The sequence below is a fragment of the Talpa europaea genome, assembly GCF_964194135.1.
Source record: "Talpa europaea genome assembly, chromosome: 1".
NCBI classification, from domain to species: Eukaryota; Metazoa; Chordata; class Mammalia; order Eulipotyphla; family Talpidae; genus Talpa; species Talpa europaea.
The window spans coordinates 153298052-153321366 of record NC_140073.1 but is presented as its reverse complement, the minus strand read 5'-3'; the positions used below and the strand labels follow the sequence as shown (position 1 = coordinate 153321366).

The 23315-nt window shown below is 41.5% G+C and overlaps 1 protein-coding gene across 3 annotated transcripts in view; it reads right to left on the bottom strand.

Moving 5' to 3' along the window:
• The window catches only part of CAB39 (calcium binding protein 39), a gene marked incomplete at its 5' end in the record, with an annotated part of 46767 nt that extends 24143 nt beyond the window's left edge, over positions 1–22624 (bottom strand). For all 3 annotated transcript variants that reach the window (XM_084253142.1, XM_084253143.1, XM_084253144.1), the window contains one exon: positions 22511–22624. In XM_084253142.1, the coding sequence (XP_084109268.1) occupies positions 22511–22624 (114 nt within the window). The remainder of the gene's footprint in view (positions 1–22510) is intronic.
• Between the last annotated feature and the right edge of the window lie 691 nt (positions 22625–23315).

The following is a 23315-nucleotide window of genomic DNA, read 5'->3' as shown; positions in this document are numbered from 1 at the left end:
CTAGCTAGTAGTGTGGGTAAATAGTGTTTTTTTAACATTTTTTTTATTTTATTTTTTTTAATAGAGGCATGTTTTTATTTATTTATTTATTTATTTGTTTGTTTGTTTATACATGCACTGGGTACAGTCAGAAACGCGGGAGGGTGAGAGAAGTCACCAGAGCCAGAGCGGGAGGCAGAGCAGGCAGAAGGACCGAAGGACACTGCTGAGGGGAGCAGCGGGCGGCAGGAGAGGTCTGCACGCCATGTGGGACCCTCCTCTGGTGGCCGGGGAGCAGCCGGGGATCGAACCGGCGCCGCAGAGGCCGCGGGCAGCTTCGCAACCCAGCGCTCAACCTCTGCGCCACCAGGGAGGCCCTAACATTATTTTTTTAATGTCTAAAAACAACAGGCTGTTGAAAATAACTGTATTCTGAGGCTATGACATATTCAGAATAAAAACACAGCAATAACAGCCCAAAGGGGTGTATGGAGTCTAACGTCATTAGGTTCTCATATGTGAAGCAGCATAAAATTTCCCGATGAGACTGCCATGAGTTCAAGTTACATACTGTAGGTCCTAAAGCTAGCATTTAGAGGGTTGGGGAAAAAAAAAAAAACCACACAGTTATAGCTAAAACACTGAAAAGGAGACTCAAGTATCAAAAGAATATTAAAGCTATGTGAATATATATATATATATATATAAAAGCTTTATAACAAAAGCAGTTAAGATCAGAAATACACTTCACCATAGACTCAAAGAACATCCGTATTTAATTTTACCTAAGGAACCATCTAGTCTGTGGTCCTTTCTTCTGCAACCTTCTTATCGGACCAAATGACTACACTGCTTCATCTTAAGTATTTCCAGCATCGAGTAATTCAGCATTAGCAGATCTCAGAATCAGACAGTTATTAGAGAATCTGTAAGACAATCAGTGCTTCACTAAGTTGCCTGCCAGTCCTGGGCCCACACTGCAGATTGGGCAGTATCCTAACCTTCCTCTCTTGTTGTGTCGTGCAACACCACAATGACGAAGACATGGGTGTCGTGAAGCAGGCTGCACAAGGCAGGATGAGGCGGAGGGCAAGATCCTGGCTGTTTTTATTGATAGAACAATCATAGAGCATCAGCTACGTGTGTTAGGAGGACAAGGAGAAAGGATGGTGACACTCAGGAATGTCATCTAGGGCTTGGGGGACAATGAGTCTGCTGACCATGTTATCAGCTCGATGACCAAGTGTTGTCATCGAAACTGGACCCCACACCCTTGGCTATGGTCCTAATCTTATCAACAAGGCGTTCCACTGGTCAGCTTCTGGGGTCCCTTGTCGTACATTGGTCCTCGGCCCCCCGGGTGTACCCGGTCATACCTCATGATGTGTGAGTCGGGAGTAAGTTTGTGCATCCGTCCTCAGCTCCCTGGGCATTCCCGGTCATACCTCGTGATGCACACCCTTCCAGGGTGATCAGGCTCTCTGCTCTTGATTGATATGAAAGGCACCTTGTAAGGTTTGGCTCATATGACTGTGACTGGACAGTTCTGACCTTTGTATAGGAATGCAGAACTGTAGGTAACCATAATGGTAGGTGAACAGGCTGCTTAAGTCTAGCAGACCCACACTCTGTGCACATTGCCTCCTCCAGACACCTCCTCCTAAGAAAGGTAGGAAGAAAGTCTCAAGCCTATCCAGAACGGAATGATGCAGAAGACCCCGGACTTTGACTTGCCCATCACAGATGCTGATGCCATGCAAAGGCACTGCAAAGAAATTCTGCTATTATAATTGATGCTCTGAGAGTTTAGCATGAACTAAAATTTATTGTCTTTCACAAGCACTGCTTGAAAATCTGACAGGTATGCCTCCCATGGCCTCAGACAATGACCAAATGCTTAACAGGAAATAACTATGATGAGGCATCATTACGCCTCTTGAGTCACCTGCTCTTTCCAGCAATGATCTACTAAAGAGCCCGCACGGCTGCTCGGGCACTTACACACACACACCTATTTTCACATCACATTCAAAAAGTGGTTTTGCTAAACATTTTGATATAAAAAATACACTATTTCCTCCATATTTTCTATCAGAAAATGAAATGAAGTTAATTTGGTATGATCTTTTTACTAAGTTATGCTGATTTCTATTGACTACTAAATGTTCATATATCCTCCTCCTAAAAATCACTTGATGAAATTTAATTTAACAGGAACTTTGCCCTTTCCAGCCTGTTCTCACTCCAATATAGTGTCTACATTTCGAACACGAGGTCATCAACCCATATGCAAATTTTAAGTATCCCAGAATGTACTTTTTCTGGGCCAGGAGATAAAAATAATTTTTAAGTTTTCTCCTATAATCTATATAATTACAAGCTCTGCTTCTTCAATTTCATTTTACTAATCTCTACTTTTTAGATAATTCTCTTTGACATTTGTTAGGTTTTCCAAGTGTATCAGCTATTGATTTTATACCAGTAACCCTAGGTGGTGCCTCTCAGCCCCCTTTCTGTCTCTGGCTGGATTAAAATTCTGAGACACTCAGCAACCTTTCATATGCCTCAGTTTAATATATACTTTTCTTTTAAATCATTGTACAATTTTAAACCCGAATTCAGGCCATGCTCTATACTCTCCTGAGAGCAAAAGATGAATAGGAAAGGGTGCTAGCTAATGGGCCCCGGTTTCTTTAACATGATGAAGATCTTCTAAAATTGTGGTTATAGGTACACCTATCTGAGAATGTACTAAACCACTGAACAGTACACTTTCAATGGTGACTTGTATGGTATGTGAGTTACAGCTCAATACAGCTATTCTTTGAGAAACAGAGAAACTGAAAGCTATTTGTGGAATTTCTGAGTAGACTAGCTACCTCGATTCACAGATAAACCCCCTTCTTCCCTTTCAAGAGACAACACTGTCACCCACATTACAGGTGCGGGGAAAGGCCAGTGGAATTCTCTCACCTGGTAACCATTATACTCATCTACCCGTGTGAACCCTCACCTTCTGGATACCACTCACCTCCTACCTTCTGAGGGACTCCCCTGTCCTGTCATGTCCCTCTCATGCAGTCAACCCCCTTCTCAGTTGATTTTTTCCTACCAGTTTTAAAATAGGATGAAGATTCCCAGTAGCAAAAACTGCATAAGCTCTCCCATAGCTCCCCAAGCCCAGTTGCACCTCCCATGATTACATTTCTCTAAACACCTGCTGAGTTTATGACCCACATCTCTTTCCTAGTCACTCTTCAGCCCAACCCACAGCTTAGTCATCGATGACCTGCCTGGCAAAAAAAAAAACAAAAAAAAAAACACAACTCAGTCTCATCCCATGTGAGCTCTTGGCAGGACCTGAAGTCTGTCACACCCTTCTTTTAAAACCACTCCTTGTCCCTGTGATGTTGCTTTGCGCCTGTCTCCCTGTGTCTCACAGCTAGTTCTCCTTGACTGGGCCATTTAAATATCAGGTATTCCTCAAGACAGGGACCTGGCCTTCTTCTCATTCTATCCTCTCTCCCTGAGTAATCTCACCCACACCCACAGCTCTAATCAACACCTAAATGCAGATACCTCCCAGATCCCTATCTCGAATCCACTTCTCTCACTATCTCATTCAGCAGCCCGCTTGAAATAGCTCCACTTGGCTGTCTCAAGGTACCTCCAACTGAAATCACGGAAAACAGGACTCGCGATCTTGCCGAAGACCTGGTGTTCTTCCCTATCCTTACTTCAGGGAGTGATACCACTACGATGGTATTGGACCGGTCAGACACCAAGGAGTCATTTTCAATTCTTCCCTCTTCCTCACCCACCTGAATACCTCAGTCAGCGCAAGCCTCCTAAATCCACTCACTGCCTCTTAACTGGTTTCCCCGGATCCCCTACAATCCATTCTCCAAATCAAAAGTATACCTTTTCACAACACAAATACAATCAACACAGTCCCTCTCCTTAAAATGCTTCAATGGCTATTGCTCTCAGCCTGCAGAAAATCCCATCTTCCCACCACCTGTGCCATGCAGCGTGGCCTGGCCAACAGTCCCTGACCTTACCCGCACCCCGCCTCCTCCCCACCACCTCCAGCTGGTGCTCTGCTAGGATGGCTCTTCTCTCGGGGCCCTTGCACATGCCGTTTCCTATTCTTGGAATGTCTTTGTGCACAAGTCCTGCCCTCATTTTCCTGGCTGGCTCTCACTCTTCCTTCATTGCTCAGCTTGGTGATCACTTCTGAAGAGAAGTTCCTTGAGGTAAGTCATTTCTTAAATTCTTCTTTACAGAAGTGTTTCTATAGTTGTCTATAATTGTGTTTTCCTTGTGATTTGTGACTAAAGCCTGTCTCCTTCTCCTCCAGCCCAGTGCTTACAGGTGGCTTACAAGACAAGAGCTGTGACAGCTAATTAGGCACGTCTGTAAGTTGGTCTCCCAACCACATCTTGAAAAAAGTGCCCCCAAAATATGCATCCCCAAAGCCTCAAGACTAGAACAGGGCTTAGATGAAAAGCTGACGCAAATGATACACAAGTAAGATTGCAGCAGTGGGGTAGAGACTTTCAGTGGGGCCTCCCATGGCCAGTTACCAGACTTCTGTGAGGTAATCAGAGCAGACCGTGAAAGAAAAACGAAATTAATGAGCTTTATAATAACGTGTTAGCAGTCCTGATAAGAGTTTAAGTCCCTATTTCAATTGACAACTTTTATTTTTAGGCTTATTTCAAATATTTGTGAGATCTGGACAATTACAAATTGATTAAACAAAAGCTTTAAAAAAAAGAAAGGAAGAAGTATGTTCAAATATTACCAAAACATGATCAGAAAAGTTTAAGAAGTTGAATATTTACTCATATTTTAAAACTGATAGACAAAATCAACTGAGAAGGGAGTTGACTGCATGAGAGGGACATGACAGGACAGGAGAGTCCCTCAGAAGGTAGGAGGTGAGTGGTATCCAGAAGGTGAGGGTTCACACGGGTAGATGAGTATAATGGTTACCAGGTGAGAGAATTCCACTGGCCTTTCCCCGCACCTGTAATGTGGGTGACAGTGTTGTCTCTTGAAAGGGAAGAAGGGGGTTTATCTGTGAATCGAGGTAGCCAGTCTACTCAGAAATTCCACAAATAGCTTTCAGTTTCTGTTTTTCAAAATGTCTCAAAATGTGCCTGCCAAATGAAGATGCACTCGCAGAACAAATACCTGTGGTGGTTTCTGCTCAGCTCTCACTTGGCTGCCTTCACAGGCACACGTCAGCACCACCCCAGCAGCAGCTCCAGCTCGGGTCTGCTGCACTGCAGCAGTGAGCTCCCTGCCTCGCCTCTCCAGCCACGTCCCCGAGACTGCCATCTCCTTGCCTGTCCCCGCACACCTACTGAGTAAGCTGCTCCCACTTACAGCTCCTCCAGCCCTGTACCCTTCCCAGCTGCTGAGCTCATCCAGATGCCTAACCCCAGGCAGGGCTCTCTGATGCCAGTTTCCTGGCCTGCTAAGCTGCTTGCCATGGCTCCACCATGCTCACAGCTCTCACTCTCCTCAGTGGTGCTGGGGGCCATTTACTGGATCCTCCTCCACTTCAGCATCCTGGGTTATAGGCACTATAGAAAGCAATGGAACCAGTGCACACCTGGTACAGCCCAGTTCACGTTGCTCGAATGCCTACCATCTGGCCAGAAACAGCCCTTCAAACTGGGTTGAGTTCAAAACAGTAACTCCTAGCACCAAATACTTAAAAATTACTTCACTTTCCTCAAGAGACTTTAGTCTCTCTTTCTCCACTTCATATCTCGGCGTCTAGCTCTTCAATTTCTAGATGGAGACGAGACATCCTGTAAAAACATCCTCTACTTCCTCAGTCCATCTTGACATTATTTCTGCCCATTCTCTGTCTCAACCTTGGAGACACATCAGAATCACTTGGAGGACTTCCAAAAACGTCCTCCTTATTAGAGACGAAAGGAAAAGCAACAATAGTACTCTCATGTGAAGCCACCAGCTTAACCCCAGGACTGAAGTGAACACTGAGGAGATTCTGCCCTCACGTACCTCCTGACAAGGAGCACCACTAAGGGCAGAGCATCACATATGAGACTTTCTTGACAAAAAGACATTACCTGAATTGACTCATGAGGAAATGTCGGCCAAACCCAAATGAAGGGCAGTCTACAAAATGACTGAGCAGTACATTTCAACAGTGTGGAGGTCATGCAAGTCAAAGAAAGACTGAGGTATTTTTCTAGATTAAAGAAGATCAAAGGACAAGCTACAACTACATGGAAGGCACGGTCTGGAAGTTAACAGCATTGTACAGATGTTGGGCCACAAGACTGAGAGCCTTTCCATTTCTTAAGATCACTAATTTTAAACAGCCAGCCTCACTCTCTCACCCCCGGACATCTCTGTCTCTGCTCAAGGGGACCTGAAAGCCTCAACGCTCCTGTTGTCCTCTCCTGCTTGGAGGCCTTGCATTCATGAAAGCCCCTCCTCCCTCTTGACCTTGGTTCAGGCCCTGGCCTTCCAGTGCCACAGGTTCTTGTATGTGTTTTGTTTCCCTGACATGTCTCCAAGGGCTCTGGAAAGGGCGTGTGTACACTTCTTACACCCCCTAGTCCACCCGGGGATTTTCACATGGCCCGACTTCACGACTCTGTCAAGTGCCTGGACGGTGTGGGGCGTCTGGTCAGTGAACACAGTGTTCTGAGACATAGACGCTACACTCGTGTGGCTGGTTAAGCCTCATATTGAGTTTCAAGGGCACAGAGTAGGAACAGCAGGCAACTGTTATAAACACACGGTCATGAATAGAAGCGTGGGAGTGAATACCCCTCCCCGTGGCAAGCCCCTCAGTGACTGGAAAATGATGTGTCTTGGGCCTCACTACCTCCCTCACGGTTGACTTGTTTGGGTGAGAGGAGCATTTATTTTCATGCAGCTTTTGAGAAGGGGCTTACTCCGGGGCAGCTGGCAGAGCTGAGCCACACGGGAGGGTCTGGGCAGAGCTTCTCAGTCTTGGCTTAGCTGAGAAGCAGGGTTCCTACCTGCCAGGGGGCCAGGCCATCGAACCCTGTTTCATGAAGTCTCACTGACTTCCACATACAAATGATTGGTAATAACTTACCTTTTAATTAGTACCTTCAAAAATACTTTCAAACTATGACTAAGTGGATCTACTTAAGCAGTAACCAACATTTCAGAGTTCATACCTAATTCCTCGCCTCACTAGTAACACCGTAAGAAATATATTTCCCTCCCAGGGTGAGAGACAAGTAACTACTTCAAATTTTTAAGGGTCCACAATAACTTCCCTGATCAGAACTGTGGCTGTGAGACTTTTCCCCGTCTGCTTTCCCACCAGAAAAACAAAGTGGAAAATCAAGCAACTGGGAAGGCAAGCAGTGACACAAATAGCCTATTCCAGACTTCCAAAAACTCAGGTTTCGTTATTTAATCTCTTGTCTTAAAACCCACAGTACCCATCACTGTCCCTCAAATGCAATAGCTCAGATACAAAGTAGGGACCAAAAATACAATTTTAGAAGATTCAAGGATATGCCCATTAATGTTTCCAGACTGTGTCCCACTGGGTTCACAGCCCTTACCACCTTTTACACCAGCTACTTGGCAGATCCACAAGTGGCCTTCTGGGAGGAGGTGAGAGGTGGCAAGATGGCTACTAACATGAAGGTACAGGACTATCTGGTGGGGATAAGACTGGGTCTGCTCTCCCTTGCTCCAATTGTTAATGGTTAAGCCTAACCTTAATATATAAGGCACACTTAAAAAGAAATACAGCAAGAATAAAATGGTTAAAATATAGAAATGACTGAATCAGAAATTAAAAGGTAAATACACTGAAAGGATATTCTAATATTCATAATAATGCATATTTTAACTTTATTATTCATAATAACTTAAACTTAATAAAAAATAATAATAAGCTTAAAATATTAAATTTACTTTTCTTCAATCAAAGGCAAAAGACTTCTATTAATAGATACACTAGTAGTGGAAAAATCAAATTAAAATAGGTAAATAGCCTCAAAAAGATATTCTACTTTATAATAACAACAATCTTACAGTTATTTTAAAGTTTTTCCCCCTTCTATCAGAGGGAAGCTTTTAGATGATACACTTACAGTAGAAAAATAAATTGGTGCTACTTTATTGTAGGGTAATTTCACATAATGTCTCAAAGGTGTAATCCCCTCCCCGAAGTAGCTCAGTTGGGAGATTATTAAGACTGAAAAGGTAAATCCCTCTGAAGCACCAATTATACTTCTAGGAATTTACCTTCAGGGAGTCAACTACACAAAAATGTATGTTCACGTAGTGTTAATTACAATGGCAAAGAGTTCAAAATAAAAGGTATTCCACTGAACTGGTTAAATTATGGCGCATCCTGTAAAATGGAAAACCATGGCAAACTGGAAATAACGTGGGCCTAGATTGACAGGCTTGATGGTAACATTAAATTTAAAAATAAGCCTAAGCCACAGAATAGCATGACTCCAAGCTCATTTACTTACTTGCCCCACAGCGAGAGCCCTAGAATATGAATGAGAACATATTCCATTAGGCTAATCACTAGCAGTCATCTCATATGGTAGTGAATTACGATGAGCTTCATTTTTTTCCTTTGTTGTATTTTTCCAATTTTTGGAATGAACAGATGTCAGAACACACTGCTTCATACAGATACACAGAAATCAATTAAAACGACTAGACTTAAGGAAGCATCATCTCGCGCACAGCCCACACCACTTACAGGGTGGAGCGCTCATGAAGAGACAAAGAGGGAGCAGTCACGGCTTTCAGTCTCCTCACATCCCACCCCACTCCACCCTTCCCCCGCCCTGCGATTTCAAACGAATAGGGCTTCGGCAAACAGCTGCTGAAGAGAAAGACTGATGACTTTCAGGTTTTGAGCCAGGGCTAACAAGGAGCATTCTCAAGCCAGTCAGGGAGGCCAATTCTGGGGCAGGGAAAATTAATTCTGAGTTGACTGAATTATGTTTGAAGTGCAGTTGCCGCAGTATGGTATCATGGTGTCTTAAGAAAGATTTTTTTATTTCAAATGTTAAATTGAGGTAGTATTGTTTTTACAGCACTGCATGGGATTAGGGGATTCAGAGGTACAGGTCACTCACACCTCTTCAGATGTATGTCACAGCATCTTACGTGTTGAAAAACGTCAGATGTTATTTAAATCAGTGGTTTTTAAGCACTTTGGAGCCGTATCTTACTCCCAACTCCTCCTGTTTGCCACCATTTTTCAAAATAGAAGTCTTTTGTAGAATCCTAATATCCAAATTAAGATAACATAAAAGTGAAAAAACAGATAAAGGGAGAAAGAGCCCCTGAAAGTGAAGCCTAGCTGTTTCACCAGTCTCCTCTGCACAGATGTGGAACATGAATAGCAAAACACACACACACACACACACACACACACGCACACACACACACACGCACACACGCGCGCACGCACGCTCGCTCGCTCGCTCCTTGCCCCAGCCCCTCCAATTTCTAACCAAAATGAGATCCCTGCTAAGATCTAGCTCATTAGAAGCATCTATCAATTTCTCCAGATAAGTAGTGTTTTTTAGGTCATACGGTTTCTGTCACAACTACTCAGTTCTGCCGCAGCAAAGCCACCACAGTCCACACGTAGATGGATGGCGGCTGTGGCTGTGTCTAATAAAACTTTCTTTAGAGAAATAAGAAATGGGCAGGTGTAGGGCACACTTTATTGACTTAAGCCCTGGAAAATAGCTGATGGGTAGAAGACAGGTCACAGGATATGTGAACCTGGAATGAACTGCAGCTGACCAGCAAATAAATCCTCTCAATTCTCCCTCAGAAGTCTAGTCTAGAATCATGCTTCTCCTCCTTACCCTTCCGGTCTCCTTGCTACCAGAGTTTTTGTACAAAGTTCATCCTCTGCCATCATGTCTGTCTTCCCAATACACCTGGAACTGGGCATGCACTCGCTAACCGAAATGCAAAATGGCATAGGAACTCTGGAAGAGTTTGGGGGTTTCTTATAAAATGCAACAGGCACTCTCCACTTGGCCTTGGTATCACACTCTTGAGCACTGACACACAAAAATGTTCATGGTAGCTTCATTTGTTAATAGCCCCAAACTAGAAACAGCACAGATGTCCTATAACTAGTAAATGGTTAAACACACTGGGGTTCAGAATACTACTCAGCAGTCAAAAGGACATTATTGATTCAATTACTCTCCTAGACTCCAAGGGAACTAAATGGAGTGAAAGAAAGTCTATCTCAAAGGGTTACATACTATATGACTTTATTTTTAAAACATTCTTGAAATAACAAAATTATGGGTTTGGAAAATAAATTAGTGGTTGCCAGCAAGGGTTAGGGATTCAGGGAGAGGAAAAGGGGGTGACTATGAAGGAATATCAAGAGGGGGCCTTGTGGAAAAGGAGCAATTCTGTATCTTGATTGTGGTGTTGGATAAAAAAGCCACACAGCCACAGCTACACATGTGACATAACTGTACACACTACACACGTACATGTACGTACATACATACATACGTACGTATACATACACACACACACACACCCCGAAAAACTGGTGAAATGTGAATAAGGCCTTTAGACTGTATCAGTGTCAATTTCCTGGCCTTCATATCGTCCATAGTTACATGTTACCCAGTAGGAGAAATATGGGCTCTCCCTACAGATGTTTTTACAACTTCCTAAGAATTCGTAATTGTTTAAAAATAAATATTTAAAACAAAGCAAAACAAGACAACTTGAGCTTCCTCAGTATAAAGTTAGTATATAAGATCCTTTTCAATCATCTACAATCTACATCTATAGTATCACCTCCTACCATTCCCTTCTATCTCTGCTAATAAAGTTACCTTGAACTTGTCACTGTTGTCTGAACACGCCATACTTTCAGCTGCAGCACATTCCATTCCCCCTCATTCTTTGCCTGCCGAACTCCTTACAAATCAGCTCAAATGTCACTTTAAAGCTAATGCTGCCTCTGCACCTCTGACAGAGGTATTGACTGCTTTATCCTCTTGGTTTCCACAAATTCCATTATACCCTCTAGTCTCTCTCCACATTATTTATGTACCTATTTCCTTTACTAGGTTATAAACTTAATACAGGTATAAAATGTGACCCATGTGCCTACCAGCCCACATATAGGAGGGCACTAAAATGTCTGTGGATACAATCAAGTTGAGAATCTCTCACCAAAGTTGACAAGAGTTAATGACAGTAGTTACTTTTGTTGTCTTTGTTTCCAAAAGACTGTCCTTCCAACTACTGTGCACAATTACCAGGAGGCATAATTCAGAACTAATTTTGAAATGATTAAGCAGGATTTTCTTGTTCTTTTTATCATTAGCTAGAGATTGTTATAATTTACATGTAACTAATTATTATTGAGAAATGTCCCAAAGAGCCCAGATAGTTCCTTTTTTGTCTGATATTTTCTTGGGTTTCTTTAGACCCACTCTTTTAACAAAACAATCCCCTCAAACAAGAGTCCTCTAAATGCATACCAATCCATATTTATTGCCTTAAATAAAAGTTTGCTCTCAAAAATGGATCTATTAAATGACCTCACTGAAAAAAGGAAGTCCTTAAATCAAAGAATCTGAAGATAAAGGATGTGAGATGGAATCTAAAAGCACAGAGAAATATTGTTGGTGCCAATATTTGATGATGAGACCAATTCCACTATCATGTTCACTCCTATATTAAATTAAAATCCTACAAAGACATGCCCTCTGCTACCGAAAATGTCTGAGCAGTCAAAACTGAAAGATCATGGACTAAGAAAAACCTATTAATAACCTTCTGGTGTCAAAGATTACGCTGAACAAGTTTAGTAACCACGAGTCACTGTGGAATGGCTATGCTATGAAAAGGCTGCTCCCTCCCCTCTTAAATATGTTGCAGACTTATTCCTCTCATGAAATGAGTGAATATCGCTATTCAACTCTGTGAACACATGCATTCACAGCGATGAAGGGAGTCAAGAACAAGCTGAGGGAGGGTGGCCGTACCTTCTTCATATTGTACGCAAGGGGTGAGTGACTGTTAGCCACGAAAGAACCAATTCCACCCGACCCCACTCCATCCCAGGTGCCCCAATTACCTAAAAAAAAAAAGGATGGTGTGATAAATCATTTTTTCTAAAGGTAGGAGGAAAGTAGTTTTCTACAAATTTTTTTTTCAAAGGGCTGGTGGCACAATTCCTAAGGGGCTAACATATCTGAATTTTACCCAAGTCTTAATATGGTAACTATACCACATAAAACAAGTAAAAATATCAATGAGGTATAAATAAAGGAATAAACACTCAGATGTGTATTATTTTCTCTACAATATCATAAGAAATGAAAGAGAAAATGCCCATGGATGTAAGAAGTAAAGCAGAAACATACACAATTTTACCCTGGGTTTGGCAGAGCTACAGTAAATCCCACCTCTGACTCTGTGTAATGGGTTACTTACTGTGGACTTCTAGTGAGTCCGAGACCTGGGGCACGACGGTGAGGGAAATCAGACATGGGGACTGTCATGTCCAGCATGCAGTAATTCTTTATGTCTTAGTGCTCATTATATACTATTTTAATTGCAGCAGGTGTAACATCAAAGCATACCACATAATGATAACATGCATGAGTGATTAGTCTATTTTCTTACTATTATCCATTTACCTCAGACAGTAGGGTACCAGGTGGTTAGTTCTCACACACATAATCTTATCGCCCCCTAGCCAGAGCCTGGGAAGTTCGCTCATTATTTTTGTTGTTCTCAAACTGTGGAGATGTACGCAGGCCCCTTCCAGGCTCTCAACACCAAGTCCTGTCACCCAGAGGTTTTCCTCCGAGACGCATGTGTTTTCACATGCCTTAGGGACTCGGGTCAAGGCCCTTCTACTCACTGCGCAGGGTCTCTCCATTTTGTTATTCTCAGACTGTGGAGATGTAGAAGCCTGACTCCACGCAGGTCACTTTCCAGGCTCTCAACACCAAGTCTTGTCACTCGGAGGTTTTCCTACGGGTCAAGGCCCTTCTGCTCACTATGTGGGGTGTCCTCCAACAACTTACAACACAACAGCTTTCTTCATGGGGATCATGAGAATCTTAACAGGAATCTATTCTACCCCAAAATGAAATGGAGGCCTGTCTCTAAGTTACCTCACCAAGTAAGGTTGTACCAAAACAAGGATGCATCAACCTTGCAGAGCTCGAATTCCTCTGGCAGTGCCTATGTGGTTGCCTAGCCCATGCCAATGCAGAGACAGGCAACTTAACCACCCTCTGACCATCCCGATTTCACCTGTCATTTTTCCTAATATCAAGATGAAATGCGACTTTTTTCTTCCACTCGTAGGTCTTAATCCTATCTCCTGTCACTGTCTGAAATGTTCCCTTTACTCAGAGAAGAGTCCCTAAAACACTTTGCTAAGGCCTCTAGCTAGGGCTTCGCTCCATCCTACAAAGTCACACTGCTCAAATTTTAGCCTTTCTCTACCTCACACAGCTAGTACATTCAACTGGCAGTTTTCTCCATGGCAGTTCTGAATTTCTGTGCAAGTCTGGTCATCCCCTTAATTCCCTACATTTCAGGTGTGGACTTGTCGAACCAGAGTAGATGACAATTACTTTAAATTTAAACAGCGCACTTCAATTATTGTAACCTAAGCTTTTAATAATCTCTCTGGGTGTTTTATTACATGATTTATTCTCCAGGTGTATATATGTGGTTTCTACATAACCTCCAACTCAGTTGGTAATGGAAAGTCTTTTCTTATTAAGTCATAACTGACATACAACAAAGCACACAGAAAGTGTCCAACTTAAGGAGTCTGTGCTTGTGTACACATCCGTGAAACCACCAAGACAGTGAACATTTCCATCACGAGACTCCTACTTCCCTCGTAGTCGTTTCACCTCACCAACCCCACTCTAACCCTCCAATTCAACCCCCCACAATTTAATCAACAACCAGTGATTTGCTTGCTGTCATTAGGAATGTTTCATTTCTAGAGCTTCGTATAAATGGAATCACACATTATATACTCTTCAGAGTCCCGCTTCTTCCACTCAATATATTTTGAGACTTATTCACGTTGTTGTGGATAGCAGTTCATGATTTTTTAATTCATCTTTTTTTTATTTTTTTAAAAGATTTATTTATTTATACAAGCACTGGGTACAGTCAGAAGCATGGGAGGGTGAGAGAATTCACCGGCGCCAGAGCGGGGAACAGAATGGGCAGACTGACGAAATACACTGCTGAGGGGAGCAGCGGGCACGGCAGGCAAGGTCTGCGCGCCATGTGGGACCCTCGCCAGCGGCCAGGGATCGAACCGGTACTGCAGAGGCTGTGGGCAGCTGCGCCACCATGGGAGGCCCTAATTCATCTTTCTTAATGAAAAAACAACTGTTGTAATACTGGTTTACTGTATATGATTTAGGGAACAGGCCCATACCTCCTCAGGTATATAGCACCACACCACATCCACCACCAAATCACCCAAAATCCTCTGCCATAGTCCACTGGGTCCCTCCTGTCATTATGCTCACCTTCATCCACCCTGCCCTCTAGCCGTCTCAATTATGCAGTCATATTTCTAGGGTTTGTTTTCGCTTAGTTTTGTCTGTTCCTTTCTTTCTCTACAGTCTACATGAATGAAATCATCCAGTTTTCTCCTGACTTACTTCACTTTAAATAATACCCTTCAGCAGTTTCATCCATGTTGTCAAAATGGCAAGAGTCCATCTTTCTTTCAAACAGCTGAGTGTTCCATTGTGTATATATACATCTTCTTAATCCACCTCTCTGTTGCTGGGCACATAGCTAGTTTCCATTACTTGGCTATTATAAACAGTGCTGCAATGAATATAGAAGCGCAGACATCCCTTCTTGCATTCTTTGGGTAGATACACAGGAGTGGAATTGCTGCATCATATGGTAGATATTTTTAATCTGAGGACCCTCCATAGGGGATTGACCAGTCTACATTACCATGAACAGTGATGCTGAACGTCGAACTTTTTTTTCATGTGCCTACTGACTATCTGTATATCTTCTTTGCAGAAGTGTCTGTTTAGCTCTTCTGCCCATTTTTGGTTGGGTTGTTTTCTTTTTGTTGAGTTGTATTGGTTATTTGAGATCTTAGATATTAGCCCCTAGAGTTCATTCTTTTTTTAACGAGTAGTATTCCATTCTATGGAGGTACTGGTTTATCTATGTGCGTGAGTTATTTCCTGTTTTACACAAATAAACCTGCTATGAACAATTATGTGAAAGTCTTTATCTGGATGCATTTCTTTCTCACAGGTTGACACTTAGAAGTAAAATAACTAGATATGAGTTTAGCTTTTTAAGAAACTGTCAAAGTGTCTCCCAAAGTGGTTACATCATTGCATGTTCCCACCAGCCGTTTCTACTTGCTCTGCCTCATCACCAACATTCCGTTCAGTCCACATTTTTAATTGTGTCCATTCAAGTAGATATACAGTGGTATTGCATCCTGGGCTTTGACCCTTTAATTCCCTTATGATTAATGATTACATTTTTTCAAATGCTTATCTGAAGTCTGTATGTCTCACTTGGTGAAGTTTGCTAATTCTTGTTTTGAAAGTTCTTAATATGTTCTGGATGCAATCTTTTATCAGATATACGCTTTGACAAAATTTTCTTTCAGCCTGTAGCTTTTTTTCCACTCTATTTATAAACAGTGTCTTTTAAAGAACAGAGGATTTTAATTTTGATGAATTCCAATTTATCCAATTTTTCTTTTATAGAGTAGGTTGTTCATGACATGTATAAGAATTTTTTGCCTAGCCCAAGATCCTAAAGACTTTCTCCTGTTTTCTTCTAGAAACTTTATAATCTTAGGCTTTATATTTAGTTCATTTTTTATATATGTCATGAAGCATGGAGCCAACAGTTTTTGGGGAATGTGGGCATATGTGGCTATCAAATTATTTTAGCACCAATTGTTGAAATGACTATCCCTTCTCCACTGAATCTGCAATAGCACCTTTGTCAAAATTGTCCAGAAATGTATAGATTTCTAGATTTTCTATTCTGTTCCATGGGTCTCTTTGTCTATCTTTATGTTGAACACACTGTTGTAATAACTGTAGCTTTATAATTTTGCAATAAGGTAAATTAAGCCCTTCTATTTTGTGCCTAGATCTCTGAAGGAGAGTTAATACTACAAATTGAATTATTTTAAGAGGTATAGGGCAGTTAGGGTTATTTACATGTTAAGTGAGCTTGGGCAGTTTCTTTCAAGGAATTTGCTGATATCTAAGTTGTTGAGTTTTTGGACAAAGTTTTCCATAATATTTCCTTACAGTGCCTGTAGAATCTATAATGATGCTAACTTCATTCCAGATATTGATAATTTACATCTCTAATTTTCTCTTATCAACCTTAGCTAGAGTTTATCAATTTTATTCATCTTCTTAAAGAACTAATTTTTTATTTTATAGTTTTTTCTTTCAGTGATTTATGATTTGATTTGTATGTATTTCCTTTCTCTTGCTACTTTGTGTTTTGTGCTTTTTCTAGTTTCTTCAAACAGAAGCTGAATTCTCCTGCCTTATGCATTTAATGCTATAAAAATTTCAAGTAGTATTTCAGTAACAGCTCACTAATTCTAATAAACTGTTTCATTCTGTTTACTGAGGTAATGTTGGTTTACAACACTGTATATATTTTAGGGGTACAGGGTCACACCTCTAAAAAAAGCATGTTATCATACCCTCTCTACCACCAGAGGCCCAGGTATTTTCATCTTTATTGTATTTAAATACTTTATAATTTAGAAATATGACATTTAGTTTCTAAATATTCTTGGAGTATTTCCAAGGCTCTGGTATTGATGTTCAATTTAATTCCTTTCTAGTCACTAAACAGAACATAATATATAAATTTTTTCTTTTAGAATATGGTCTACATTTACTAAAAATATTCCATGTGTACTTCAAAGGGGTAGGAATGTTCTGCTGTTGTTGGGTAAAGTACTCTAAATGTCAATCAGGTCAAATTGGTAGACAGTATCATTTTGGTCTAGAAAATTCTGACTGACTTTCTGCCTACTTGCTCTATCAGTTATTAATAGTGGGTTACTGAAATTTCCAACTATAATTGTGGATTAACAATTTCTTTTTACAGCTTTTGCTTTACTTAAAGCTGTTATTAGATCTCTTGGATTAATTGATCCCTATTTTATAATGAAATAATTTTATCTCTGATAATATTCGCTCTGAAATCATTTTCTATCTATTATAGTAGGAGAGCCCCAATTTTTTGACAAGTGTTAACACAGTGTATCTTTTCCCATCATTTTACTTTTTTTTTTTAAGATTAATTTTATATATTTATGCATACAAGAACTGGGGTGTAGGGCAGAGGTGAGGGGTGGCGGGGGAGAGGATTCACCAGAGACAGAGTAGGGAGTAGAATAGGAGGATCAACTGAAATCCACTGCTGAGGGGAGCAGTGGGTGAGACAGGAGTGGTCTGCTGTGCCATGTGGGTCAGCTCCCTGACTGGGGATTGAACTCATGCCACAGTAGCTGGCGATAGTTTTGACAGCGCTAAGACTTTAACCCCTGCGCTACCAGGGAGGCCCTCCCATCCTTTTACTTTTAACTTAATTGTGTCATTATCTTCAAAGTACAATTTTTATAGGCACATATAGTTAGGACATTCAATTTGAAAATCTCCACATTTCAATCGGGGTGTTCAGACCATTAATGTGCTTACTGACATGGCACACTGGAGTCTACCATCTTGCCATTTGTTTCCCATTTGTCCTATTGACCTGTTCTTTAATCCCCCTTTCTTCTCCTTATGCCCTCTTTTGGTTTAATCAACTATTTTTAGTGATCCAGTTTTATTTTCTTTGTTGGCATCTAGTCTCTTTTCTTAAATACTAATACAGAACTATACTTTTATTCATACCATGTTTTAACAGTTAAGGTCATGTCCTCCCCCTCCATCTCTCCTCCAATTATTCCATTAAATGACCCTTCTTTTGGCGCCTGATTCAGTCATTCAACAAGTTTGCTATTCCCCAACTTCTCACATTCACAGACTCTGTTAATGAAGTCTGCTAATTCTCCTCATATAAATCAATGACAATAAATATCAAACAGGGCCTCCTTGGTGATGCAGGGGTTAAGTCTCAGCAGTATGAAGCTATCTGCAGCAACTGCAGCAAGAGTTGGATCCCCAGCTGAGGAGCTACCCACAAGGAACAGCAGACCTCTCTTGTCTTACCCGCTGCTCCCCTCAGCAGTGTATTTCAGTCAGTCTGCCTGTTCTGCTCCCCATTCTGTCTCTGGTGAATCCTCTCACACCCCCCCCCCCCCGCACCTCTGGTGTATACCCCAGTTCTTGTATGCAAAAATAAATAAATTTTTAAAAAAATAAACAGCTTAGAAGGACAGTATCCTGCAAATCATTGGACACTTGCCTAGAAGCAAACAGTGATTCACTCATCAGATTCACTGGGTATAATTATTCATCCAATCACATCTCTTGAACTACAGGAGAAAATAATTAATGAGCACAGAACTACATGGGGAATACTAGGAGCAATAGGGTACACCTCTTGAGAAGTCATTTATTTCCCTATTTCAGTGGCTGGTAGCACCGAAGAGGAATGTGATACCACATGTGAGCCACCACTTGCTATTCAGAAGATACCTGGCTAGTGCACCCACATCCAAGTCACAAACTCAGTGTACATTGCTACAATATGCTCAGCGATATCTATTTTATCCTCATCAGTAGAAAGCAAAGATTCCAGAAGTATGACATGGTGACAGCATTTCATGTTAACTCTGTTAAGTGGTCCATTTTCAATAAATACACATAGTTATTTCACTCTATCTTTGGGAGGCTTATATTCTAACAAGGGCAATAAATCATAAACACATCACTAAATATATTAAAGAAGTTAAGTGCTATATGAGACAGAACAAGACAGGGTTGATGGGGGATAGAAATGCCAGAAGGCAGGGGTGTATTTCAAATAGGACGTTGGGTGAAAAGTGATGTGAGTATAAGGGAGTAAGCCAGCAGAGAGCTGGGGAGAAGAACATTCCATAAAGAGGGAACAGCTAAATGTAAGGGTCTAAAGGCAGGAGAGTGACTGGAATGTCTGAAGAAAGGAAGCCAATGGAGGGGAGAACCAGAAGAGAAGACCAAGATCATGGGCAAGAATGAGATCAACTTTTCTATTAAAGGGCAGATAGTTGCATATTCTTCCTTACTTTTTAAGTCAACCCTTTAAAAAAGTAAACGTCATTCTCAGTTCACAGATCTTACAAAAATAGAACCAGGCAGGATTTGGCCTGCAGAACTTAATTCAGCTCTTGTAAGGATTTTGACTTTTACTCTGAGGGGAGTAAAAATCTCCTTTTTTGCCTTTTGATTCATTTTGAAAGAATCACTGTGGCCGTTGGGAAGCAATGGAAACCAGTTAGAAGGACACTGCAGTAATTCAGAGCAGAGACACTGGTAGCTCAAACCAGGGATATTTTAAAAATGGGGGAGAAGTGGCTAGATTCTGGTTTCTAATTTTCTGTTAAAAATCTGGTAAAGTGGGCAGATCTGCTGATGAACTGGATTTGGGGACTGTGACAGGAGTCACCAAGTCTTCTGGCCTAATCAAGGAAGAGGAGGTCCACTACACATGGCTGGAGGACTATGTGTAGATGTGGGAAGTATGTTCTGCTTCAACACAAAGTTGGATTTAGATTCCTAAATTCCACCCCGATTTGGAATTTTTAGATATTCTTGGAGCTATTTTACATATTCTTCTAGAACTTCAGAATCACTCTTTGTCAAGGTACAAAATGATCCTGCTTCATCTGTACAAACGGCCTGCTTAAGCGGAATGGAATTGCTTCAAGCTTAAAAATTAATTGGAGAAGAAATGGCATCTTATCCATACCCCATTCAATTAACATAGACCAAGTATTTTTATTTCAGTTTTACAGTTTTCTTCATATACGTTCTCCATACTGATTAAAGTATTCCCAGACATCTTAATTTTTAAAAAAAGATTTATTTTATTTATTTATGCATACAAGAACTGGGGTGTAGGCCAGAGGTGAGGGGGGGTGGAAGGGGAAGATGATTCACCAGAGAGAGAGTGGGGAGCAGAACAGGCAGATAGACTGAAATACACTGCTGAAGGGAGCAGCAGGTGAGACAGGAGAGGTCTGCTGCCCCATGTAGGTTATAACGCTCCCTGCCCGGGGATCAAAATCATGCTGCAGATAGCTTCACAGTGCTGAGACTTAACCCCTTGAGCCACCAGGGAGGCCCACATCTTGAATTTTTTATGTTGCTACTATATATGTAATGCTTTTTGAAAAATTACAATTTCTAGGCAGTTATGATTAGTATTGAGGAAAGCTATGAATTTTGTATTCTTTCAGCTATTTGTTTTTGCATTGATTTTGTTGTGTTTTGAGAAGATGTGAATATCTCAACAGAAATCTTTCCTCTGTATATGCAGTAGTTATATATTTTATTTCTAAATGCATCAGCTAGACTTTCCAGGACAATGCTATGCAACAAATCACGCAAGCACTGAGGTTTTAATGGGGCTACCTTCAAATTTTAATTATTAGGTACACCGTCAAAGTTGTTTTTCATGGTTTTAACTCAGTAATTAGGTTTTCATCTTTCCATGTTTTCAGGTCTTAGTTTCCTCTTACCATTTGCATCATTTGCTATTTCCCTTTCTACCTTGGCAAGTAAATCAGAAATTTTTATATTTTTTAATCAATTCAGAAAAAGAAATTTGCACGGATAGCTCTTCAGAATTGTTTCCCTTCTTTTGAAATGAAATCTGTTTTTCAGAAAACAATTATGCTTCTTTGCTTTGTTTATCCTAATAGTAGAAGGCCTATTAATGCCGAGGTTTAGAGCAATTCTCAACTTTGGTCTTACTGACATTAGTACCAGATTATTATTTGCTTGGGGAGCTGTCCCATGTTTAGCAGCATCTCTGGCCTCTACTCATTAGATGCCATTCCAGTCCAGTACACACCTCCATGAGGTCACATAGGCTTTATAGACACTTCAACCAAAATAACACGCTAGCACACAGAACACAGACACAAGTGAGAATGCAGCTGTTTCTGTCAAGCCAGACATAGAAGAAAAAAAAAGTTTAATTGTATTAACATTTATCTACATCTCTTATTAGAGGCATCCAATAAATTGGAACTTTTATGCAAGATTTACAGTGAAATTGAATTATAGAAAATTTTACTAATTGCAGATTAATTCCAATGTCAGAAATGGGTACTAGTTCAATAGTCTGTAATTACGAATCTTAATCCCATGAGTGTGAACTTCTTTCCCTCATGAGAATACAGGTAAATCAGTCTTAGACTTAAAAAGACAGAAAGCTAACCTTCAGCCCAAGACAGAAAACAACCTGCTAAAATAAAAGATGAAGTGGCAATTTTCATTCCAATCAAATGCTCATCCACTCAACAGCATGGTGTCAGATGATATGGGCTACACAGGCCGGCCAGAAGTGACAAAGGGGTCTCTCATGGCAAGGAAGACAAAAACAGAACACAAGAGAATCGGGCTGAAGACGGAGGCAGTCCTGGCACTTCCAAAGGAGGTGGCCAGTGAAGATTTGTTTATGTGGCAAGAGTGAGACAGGGGAGGGAGTATTCTGGGCATCAAGGAAAAAGAAATGTGGATTATGAAAGATGAATGGGGGCTGAGGCAGAAATGGAGAGTGGAGAACAAGAAAAAGGCATTAAAAATTGTACAGCGGACTCCATGCCCAGAGGTAGGCTGAGCGCGCTGGTGCATCCAGAGTAAGGGAAGGGGATAAAAATCCACCTGGAGATGCAGAGGCCAGCTGTGCAGGCCTCTGTGCCACTCGAGTAGTCTGCACTGAAGGGTTAAACCAGGGGTGGTATTTTGGAAAAAGCACTGCTAATGTCTATAAAAAGGTCACGAGGATCTTTGTCAAATAGAGACAGAAGTCAGGATCGATTCACAAGCCCTTTAGGAAGTGAGAGTTCATGCTATTTGGTGAATGACGACATGTTTTGGAGAAGATGAGGGAGATAAACTTGGGACCCAAGGCAGATTTTGGACTGTGGTGACTGGAAGGGAAATACTCATCACGGGTACAGGGAACACAGAAAACCAGAAGAGGTGTCTCCCCAGGAAGAATGCTGATACAAACACCGATCTCAACAAATCAGAGAAACCGCTTCAGCAACAAAATGTAACTTGAAAATCTCAAATGAAAAACTAAGAAAAAAGTCAGAAATATGTATTCTATGGCAGTACAGGAGATGTTGTGTTCAAGCAGCTGCAAAGGTCCCTTTAGGACCATGTTTTTAAAGCCCCAAATAAACCCAACTTGAATTTATTGATTTCTTAAAATCAGTTCATAATATGTCTTACAATTGCTCCTCATCAAAAGATTAAAAATATACAATAAAGCCCCCAAAAAATACCTTTTCTGCTTTTTTGTCAGAAATGTCTTGTTTTTCCAGAACGGCCATGCTCTCCTTCAGGTTCTTCACAATGTCTGCTGGAGATTTGTGAGACTTCCCAAAAGGGAACGGCATGGCGGCAGCGACAGACGCCTCGCTACGTTCTGCCTGCTTTACCTGGGGACACAGCACAAGGCACAAGTGAGAAAAAGTGAGGCCAACAGAAGACATACTTATAACACCCTACTCTGAAGAAAACCTGTGTTTGGAAAGTCACTGCACGTGACTTTCAAAATCAGCAAGAACTGGGAAACCCACCCATGTATCTATGTGAGAAATCAGAGCAGCAATTTCTTAGAATTAGAGAATACTTTGTACTTTTCAAAACACCTTTTATTCCACCTGCTCTCCCTACCACCCGACGGAGGAGGAGCACAGTGGTGCTGATGACACGGGGCTGGAGGACTGCCAGACGCGATGCTAAGCCCTGAGCCACCAGGGGCCTTTCCCAGCACTTCCCTGGGGCCACGAGTGCTCCCCTGCGCAGGGAGGCTCAGCGAGTTATGAAACTGCCTCGAGGTACCAGGTGGTTAAACAAGCCCAGGTCTACTTGACCCAGAGTCCTGGATTACCACCTCCACCTCCGTGTCAATGGATATGTCTATTTTACAGCTGAGGAAGCCAAGGCAAACAGTGAGGCAAGTTCGGTCCTGGCTGCAAGCCCGCTGTGTCGGCCTCTCCAGATGGTCCTTTCCCAGGGTTCATGCCACTTAGGAGGGAAGCACCCCAGAGTGTCGCACTGAATATGGCCTCACTTCCTTGGCAC